Source organism: Lagenorhynchus albirostris, chromosome 7, assembly GCF_949774975.1.
Source record: "Lagenorhynchus albirostris chromosome 7, mLagAlb1.1, whole genome shotgun sequence".
NCBI lineage: Eukaryota > Metazoa > Chordata > Mammalia > Artiodactyla > Delphinidae > Lagenorhynchus > Lagenorhynchus albirostris.
Genome location: NC_083101.1, coordinates 1,576,756 through 1,584,702, shown reverse-complemented (window position 1 = coordinate 1,584,702; position 7,947 = coordinate 1,576,756). Strand labels below are relative to the sequence as shown.

The 7,947-nt window shown below is 57.2% G+C and overlaps 1 protein-coding gene across 4 annotated transcripts; it reads right to left on the bottom strand.

The window, feature by feature from the left end:
* Positions 1 to 1,236: 1,236 nt before the first annotated feature.
* ENTR1 (endosome associated trafficking regulator 1) lies at positions 1,237 to 7,943 on the bottom strand. Of its 4 annotated transcripts, XM_060153755.1 has the most exons (10): positions 7,705 to 7,943; positions 7,455 to 7,604; positions 6,649 to 6,717; positions 5,776 to 5,888; positions 5,077 to 5,478; positions 4,482 to 4,555; positions 3,739 to 3,850; positions 3,334 to 3,396; positions 2,762 to 2,901; positions 1,237 to 2,031 (listed from the first exon to the last, which is right to left on the bottom strand). In XM_060153755.1, the coding sequence occupies exons 1-10, from the start codon at positions 7,772 to 7,774 to the stop codon at positions 1,932 to 1,934; spliced, it is 1,293 nt and encodes a 430-aa protein (XP_060009738.1). In that variant the 5' UTR covers positions 7,775 to 7,943; the 3' UTR covers positions 1,237 to 1,931. The 4 variants fall into 4 exon arrangements, with proteins under 4 accessions (XP_060009738.1, XP_060009739.1, XP_060009740.1 ...); XM_060153756.1 differs by lacking the exon at positions 6,649 to 6,717; XM_060153757.1 differs by lacking the exon at positions 7,455 to 7,604 and having other exon boundaries at positions 7,705 to 7,942.
* Between the last annotated feature and the right edge of the window lie 4 nt (positions 7,944 to 7,947).

Here is a 7,947-nt window from a genome sequence, read left to right as displayed (position 1 = left end):
CCTCACCCCGGCGACGCGCCCCCGCGGGGAGGGCCCCTGACCTCCAGAGTGAGTGCGCCTTCCCGGGGGCGGTGGCCGAGTCCTGGAAGGCGAGTGAGGATGCCGGGAGAGGTAGGAGCAGGCGCCCCTCCCGTGAGCCAGGTGGGGTGGCGGCGGTGGGGAGGGGGGCGCGGGTTGGTGCTCAAAGCGGGACCTGCAGCTAGGGGCCCACAGAGTTGCCGGTCCTTCCCGTGCTCACTCAGCGCCCCCGTAATAGTCCGGGACCCGAGCACAGATGCACAGGCAGAGATGCATGTTCAACGAAGTCATCGTGAATTGTTCTCTGAAGTTTTTTTTTTTTTACTGTTGAACACTTCAAAGGCACAGAGAACAGTGTAACAGAAGCCTGCGTGTCCACCCCCCTCCTTGCTGCACCCAGACCCCCTGTGCCCACCCCAGCCCTCCAGCCCGGTGATCTGGTCCCTGTAAAATAAATGCTGTGCCCTCTACCCAGGGCTGTGGCCCAGGCACCCCCCCCCCCCAGCAGCCCCAGCACTGTTGCGAGCGCACCCAGAAGAGAGGCTCACTCTAACGCTCTCCTACTAGACCACCCTGTCTGAAGTCTGCTCTGAAAACTGATTCCGGAACCCACTTTCACCAACGGGCAGGAGCACAAGGTAGTGGGTGGGGGTGAGATGAAGGGCGGGGTCAGTGGGGACTGCTGGGAGGCTCTTACCTGTAGCTGAGATCACAGGGCCTAGCAGTTCAAACGTCTTGTAAGTCCAACCAGGGGACCTCAAATGCTCCCATGCTAGACTCCAACCTGTCCCACTCAAGACACGCAGCTGTGCCGCGCGTGTCCGCAGCGCTATGTCCCTGCAGCCGAGCCCAGCAGCCGGTGTGGGTCCACCCTAACCCCCTGGGCTTTTTCATTTATCAGCACAAACCACCCATTAGGCCACGGTCAGCAGCGTGATTCTCAAGCATAAAGAATGGGCTGAATTAGGAAAAAAAAGGACACTGCGTATGAATTTTAGAATTTATTAAATAAGAAAACTGTCAATTTGAACAGGATGCAAAAAGGACGTTTAGTTAAAAAATAACATCCGTAGGAAAACAGCCAAAAAGGCATCTAGTGCATGTTACGCCTCCCCTCCAACAGGAAGGGATTGGAAAGGCACCCGGGGAGACATCGCCCTGACCTGGGAAGGCTCTGCCTCGGCTCCAAGTCCCTGAATCCTACATGTCATCCTCCAAGTCCCTGAATCCTACATGCCATCCAAGATGCCGCTTGGAATGCGTAGCAAAACCCTCCAGCCAAAACCAGTTTTCCAGTGCACTTAGGTGGTGCCCCACCGTGGAATGCCCGTGCTGACCTTGATCCCTGTGGGAAGATAATGGCAACCACCTCGTGGGGCATCCACGCTCAGGTCACCAACCACAGGAGCCCCCACCCCCACCCCGAAGCTGAAGGAGTGGGCTGTGAGCCAGAGGGGGTGCAGAGCACCACCAGTAAGGCAGAGGTCCCTGTTTGAGGCGAGCGCTTACGTTGTGACTCATTTAGTGTTTTTCTCTACTTACGAAACTTATCTTACAGTTCATATTCTAGAATGACAATGGAAAACACTCATCACAGAATTGCTGTTTTTGTTTAGTAACTCTAAAAAAAAAGCACCGGCTTTTATAGAAGTGTCTTCCAGCAGATGATCAGCGCCCGTAGCTCACCAAGGAGGGCTACACGGAGCACAGGTGCGGCTCTCGCATCCAGGGGCTGCTCCTCCCTGTGTGCGGCTCATGATACTGTTCCAGGCCGTGAAATTAGTATCTTGTGATAGGTATCTTTACTGTGTGTGAAGACTGCACATTCAGAGACATGGTGGCATGTTGGAATCCATCGGGTAATGGTTTCAGGATGTAAACAGAGCCGTGAGCTGGAAGCACCTCCGTGGGTCTCAAGACTCCTCTCCCTGATCTTTAATTTCAGAAATCCTGTCTATAGATTTAAGGATTTCAGCAACAAGATTCAACGTTTCAGCTCCAGAAACCAGCTGCCTGAAATAAAAACACAGATGTTACAGATGGTTTCTACAACTGCTCCAGGGCAATAACAGAAGCTTTGGGACCTCCCTGGCAGTCCAGTGGTTTGGGATCCCCGCCTCCACTGCAGGGGGCACAGGTTGGTTCCCTGGTTGGGGAACTAAGATCCCGCAAGCCACACAACGCAGCCCCCCGCCCCCACCCCCCCCAAAAAACCACAGAAGCGTTAAAGCAGAGAAGTTCCAGAGTGAAAAGTGCAGAGTTTTTAAATCTTAGATTCAGTCTCAAGAGACTCTTTGTACTGGACTTAAACGAGACGGGCTTCTCTACCCACGGCTGTGTCTGGACACCCGATGGGCTTCCCTACCAGCGGCTCTGACCGGACACCGCTGCTGCTGAGCTCAGCCCCGCGGGAGAGAGATCACGACGACGGCAACCGACCCCTCCCAGGAGCCTCACTGTGCCCTGCACGTCTTGGGCCTTCTTCAAGTGTATGTGTTTTTATAAGAGGGAAAGTATTATTCTTTTTCACTCAAAACCTTGGTGTCTTGTAGGTGATTCAGGTCTGGCTGACGTTAACCCTCAAGCCTCCCAGGTGAGAACGGTTATCCCCCCGCGGACCGTGGAGGGCCTGCTCGCCAAGGATGTGTCGTATGACTGCGGAGTGAACAGGATCACTGAGCCCCACCCCCCAAGGCTGCAGCTGGAAACATCGGCTAAGCACCCCTCCAGGCCCTGCACTCACTTGACGGAGGCGCGCGCGTTGTTCATGACGACGCGGAGGTTCTGCAGGGCCACGTCGGTGTTCTGCTTCACCACTGCCAGGCTGGCACCCTGGCCTGACCGCAGGGCTTCGTTCTCGTGCTTGAAGTTAGAGACCTGCGCCTGGGCCCGGGGTGGGGGGGAGGGGACGGGCGTGGCAGCGTTAGGGCTTTTTCCTGGCTAAACAGGAGAGCAGCTAAAAGGCCATCTGACTGAAACCAGACAAGGCACCCTAGGTAGAGGCGACAAGGGGATGATGCCCTTTCCTAACTGGGGGGTAGCAGGCCTCCTAAAGGACACGGGCCTAATGCCGTCCCTGGTACCTCGCCTGTCGTCTGGTGTGCACGTGCCACCCCCCGCTCTATAGTGATGCCCTTGACACTCCTGTTGGGCACAACCAGGAGGCCTGGGACGAAAGCTCAGGCTGTCCTGATCTGGGTGCTTCAACTGCGGGGGAGCGGGAGGGCGAGGGGAGGAAACCCCAGCAGAGACTCTTTGGTGCCCTTTTGGGAATTCACGAATACGTGAACCGTTTAAGCCCCTCTCTCTAGTTACCTGGAGCAAGCTGATTTCCTGTTTCAGTTTTAGGACGTGATTTTCGGCCTTTACTGCCCGTTTCTGTTATTCCCCCACAAAAAGAGAAAAAAAATAAGAGGCATCACTGACATGGTAAAATGGACGCAGGGCGCATCCCCTCCCTCCCCGCCCCTCCCCCTCCCCGTCCCTCTCCCTCCCCATCCCCCTCCCTCCCCGTCCCTCCCCCTCACCTGGCGGCCCCGGCTGGGCAGCCCACTGTGAGGGGCCCTGCTCACTGCCAGCCTGCCTGGGCCCACCCAGACCCATGTGCCCCCGGGGCAGGACTCAGTGCCCTGTGGGGAGTGACACAGCAGACACCTGACCGTGTCCAGCCAGGCTGGCCCCGCCCACCCCCCACTGCGAGCCAGGCGCCTGTCTGCTCACGGTCATGCGCTCCAGATTCTGCTCCACCTGCTGCACCACCGACTCCAGGTCATGGTAGTCACTCTCCTCCTTGATCATTTTCGCTTCTAACTTCCGCTCGAGCGTCCTCACCCTTGTTAAGGAAAAAGCCCAGGTGACTAGTAACTCCCTTGATTAATTCTAAGAATGTCAGACTATAAGCAGTTTTAATTGGATTTGATCAAATAAAAACCACAAGGTTTCAGAATGCACCTTGGGAGGAACAGCTGTGAGGCAACCACCTCAGAGTCGGCTGGTGGTCAGGGGTGCCCTGGGGCTGTCTGACAGCTCTGCTGCTCCATTGTCAAGTGGGGTTGATTTTGCTCTGTTTCAAACACACTTTTACACAAAACATAAGAAACGTATCTGATGCTGAGGATTTAATGCAATAAAACCCACTCTCACACAACTACTGAAGCCTGCGCGCCTAGAGCCCGTGCTTGGCAACAAGAGCCGCCACCGCAACGAGAAGCCCGCGCACCGCAACGAAGAGCAGCCCCCGCTCGCCGCAACTAGAGAAAGCCCGCGTGCAGCAACGAAGACCCAACGCGGCCAAAAATAAATAAGTCAAATAAACAAACTAATTTTAAAAAACAAAACAAAAAAACAAACAATAAAAACCCAGGCACAGTCCAATTCTGATACTTCATTATCGTTTTCGCATTGGTTTCTTTGAGGGTCAGAAGATAATTTGAATTGCAAGCCTAACCTCAAAACTTACGTACATTTCTGTTTGAGTTTCAGAGAAGCTCTGAACCTCGGTCAGCTTTCTTCTTAGCTTAGAATTTTCATCTTTCAGCTGCAGAAAAAGAAAATCCTCATTAGAAGCTCGGTGTCTCACTGCAAAGGGATGTGTACTTCTGCTACTTGGCTCTGCAACTTCTTGATAAACAAAAACATTGCAAGAGCCACTCTACGGTCCACATACAGAGAAAAACCAAGAACAAGGTTTTCTGCTTTTTAAAGGCCTACTACAGTCACAGACTCCAGTCTTACTGAGATCTTATAACTCTTAGGTGACTATAATTTTTCAAATGCCCTCAGGACACCGGGCAAGCTGTCCCCGAGCCACCAGCTGGGGTGGACCCTTTTCTGAGGGCAGCGCGTTGAGGATCTCCCTCTGCTCCAGTTCACGCCCCCTCACAGCCCTCCGCAGGACTTTGGCGGTTACACTCACGCCGGTCAGACAGACCACAGGCTGTCTTGTCCTTAGAGCCCACCCCCGGCCATCAGGGACACCGGGGGCTCCAGGTTTCCTCCAAGAATGCTGCTTAGACACAAGCCGTGACCAGGGTGCCGATGCACAGCCCCCTCACTTACTGCTTCGTAACTTATCTGCAGTGTCCGAAGGTGCCTGTCCCCCAGAGACTCTCCGTGGACTGTGAAGTCGGTGCTGGGGCTCCCGGCTGGGGAGACGCGGGAGTCGGAGTCGCTCAGCATGCACGGAGGCAGAGACTCAGGCCCCACCAGCTCCGACGGGTTGGAGAAAAAGGAGACATAGGTGCTGCAGGGCGACGTGCTGGCGGCAACCCTGGAGGAGTGGGTCTGCTCTACAGCAGACGGCAGGTAGGCCCCGTCCCACCCTTCGTCCTCGTCCTCGTCCAGGAGGTTGCCAGCCCCCGTCGGGTCTTCGAAAAACGGCTGCTGATGCTCCAGGCCATACCCCATGGCCTGGGAGGTGGGGGAGCTGCAGCCGAGTCCCAGCGAGTGCCTCGTGGCTTCCTGAAGAAGACAGGGAGGCGAGGCTCAGGCTCCGGAGCCGTCGCAGGCCCTTCTTCCTAGACGTCTGAGGTTGGAACAAGAAGAAGGGCCCATCTTGGCTGCCGAGAATGTGGGGAGCAGGAAGGACCCAAACGGCTCTGAGTGCCACATGGCTTCTCCACCGGGAGCAGCAGCTGCCCCGCTTTGCCCCACAGCCCTCGGCCAGCCTCCTGGGAAGCAACACTGCACGTCAGAAGACAGATGGCCTCCGGAAGGGTTTTCTGTCTAAGGTCGCTGCAAACAACGCCTTAGGTTTACCTTTGAATAAATTCTGCTGTCAGTATCCTCTTTCGACAGGCCAAGGTTCTTGCTTTTCAGAAACTCTTTAAAGGAGAATGGATTTGCCTCTTCAAGATCTCCAAGTTTCTCACCTGAGATGATAACAGACGTCACAAACGTGAAACGTCTTCTGAAGGTCCCTAAAGGGAACGTCCCTATTCGTTGCTCTTTCCTGAACACGACCCCATCTAAGATGGGGAACACTGCCCTCGTCCTTCCACCAGACCTCAGCGACACTGGGAAACGAGAAAGCTGGCTGATAAAATAGACCAACTCGGGCATTCTAAATTCTCCTTCTCGTCCCAGCTCCTCGGTCCCCGCACCTTGCTGCCCATGGGGTCCACCTAGGGACATCTAAGGCTGCCACGCGCCTCCACTCCCATGCAAAGGGCTTGGGCTGCAGCCTACGCTGGAGGCTGGCAGAGCGGACGTGCAGCCACGTCAGGAACCACTGCTCCACCTCCAGCCTTTTCCCCACTCACTCTCCAGCTCTCCCTTCTCTTTCCCACTCTGCCGGTACCCAACCAGCCACCCTGCGGCCCTTTTGGCCCACCAGTGATCCAAGCCCAGGTGTCAACCCTGTATGAAGTTGGCTCCTGTAACCCTGGCCCCACTGTCTCCTCAGACCCCTCAGGTGTGACTTCCCACCCCCTGCCATCCCTCATGCCCAGGTTCTCCGGCCCCTGTGCCCAATTTCCCTCCACCCGCGGGTCAAGATCGACTGTGGGGCTCCACCCCCACCTGCTCTTTCGGGTTATATGCTGTCAGACTGCCAGCCCTGCTGCTGGGCACGTGCCTGCCACATAGAGGCATGGACGGAGAGAAAAAGAAAGGGTTACTGAACTACTGTACCTCCAAAGTGTGTGTTCTGGGCTCCTGATGGACCGTGCATAGTGCCTTTCCCCTTTCCATAGCCCAAATCTGCAGAGACATCATCACCCCACCGTGATCATGGGAGGCCTTTATGACCACAATTTGTTTTGACATGCGGTCTCTACTGCAGTGGCTCTTACGGCCTGGGCAACTTTCAAAGCACAAGCCCCCGGGCTCCTGCCCCTGGAGATGGTCTGACATCCGTGGGCCCTGGCAGCTGTGATTCTGAAAAAGCTCCCGTAGGTCTGATGCCCCGCGGGGCAGGCGCACGTCCTCCGTCTTATGGTGCCTCCTGAATGCCCTCGTGGGTTGTCATGGGCTCTCAGACCCTGACAGAACCACCTAAACGCTCCCTGAACACCCTGGACCCCAGGCAGGCAGTGTAGCCGCTTGGGGAGAATTAGGATGAACTAAAGATGGCCTCTGCCCAGCTGCAGCGACCAGAGGATGGCTACACCTGGTTTCCCAGCCTGGCCTACTGGATGAAGCTTCCCTCATCCTCCCACCTGAGAAAGCAAGGTGGTTTCCTGTGTTGCCACTGGGCCTACCTCTATGCCGGCATTTGCCACGGTGTACTGGAACTGTCTGCCTGGGGGGGCAGGGGGTTCTCCAAGAGGAGACTGTGAGCTCCAGGGGACGGGACTCCTATCCACTTACGTTTCCTACTCCCCGCGCCCGGCGCACGGTGGGGCTAGTGGTCACCGTTGGGCCGGGGGTGAGTTGCGCTATCGCGCGGGACCTACAGGTAGTGCCGGCACCGGGAGTCCCTGAGGCTCGTCTCTCACCTGTGTCTCCCACGGAAGCTAGCACCGGACTGGGCACATAGCACATAAACGTCGGCCGAATGCCGAAGAAGTGGGACTCCAGGTCCCTGGCTTGGGGGCGCTCACAGTCTAGCTGGGGGAGACAAGACCGGCGCTCATAGAACGCGGGAGCTGTAATAACAACAAGAGCGACTTCACCGCGCGCCCGCCTCACCTGGGCCTCAGCGCGGACGCCGGGCCGCGGACCCCCGCCCGCCCCACGCCCGCTCACCGTCCGGAATGACGAGGCTCCGGGCCCGGGACAGCGGGGTGACGCCGGGGCGACGCGCGTAGCCCGCCATCGCCGCGGGCCCCGCGGCGCCAGCCCTCCCTAGCCCGGCAGCGGCGGCTCCATGGCTCCGACTCCGCCCAGGCCGCGGCCCAAGTCGACCGCCCCAGTCGCCCGCCCCTCGGCCGCTGCTCCGAGCCTCCGGCCGCTGCTTCTGCTCCGCGCACCGGAAACGCAAGCCCGAAC

Coding starts and splice junctions, on each gene's coding strand:
- ENTR1 (XM_060153755.1), bottom strand. CDS start 7,774: ATGGCGGGCTACGCGCGTCGCCCCGGCGTCACCCCGCTGTCCCGGGCC. Junction 6,718..7,454: donor AGCTTCCGTGGGAGACACAG/GTGAGAGACGAG, acceptor ATGTCTCTGCAG/ATTTGGGCTATGGAAAGGGG. Junction 4,556..5,076: donor TGCAGATAAGTTACGAAGCA/GTAAGTGAGGGG, acceptor CTTTTTCTGCAG/CTGAAAGATGAAAATTCTAA.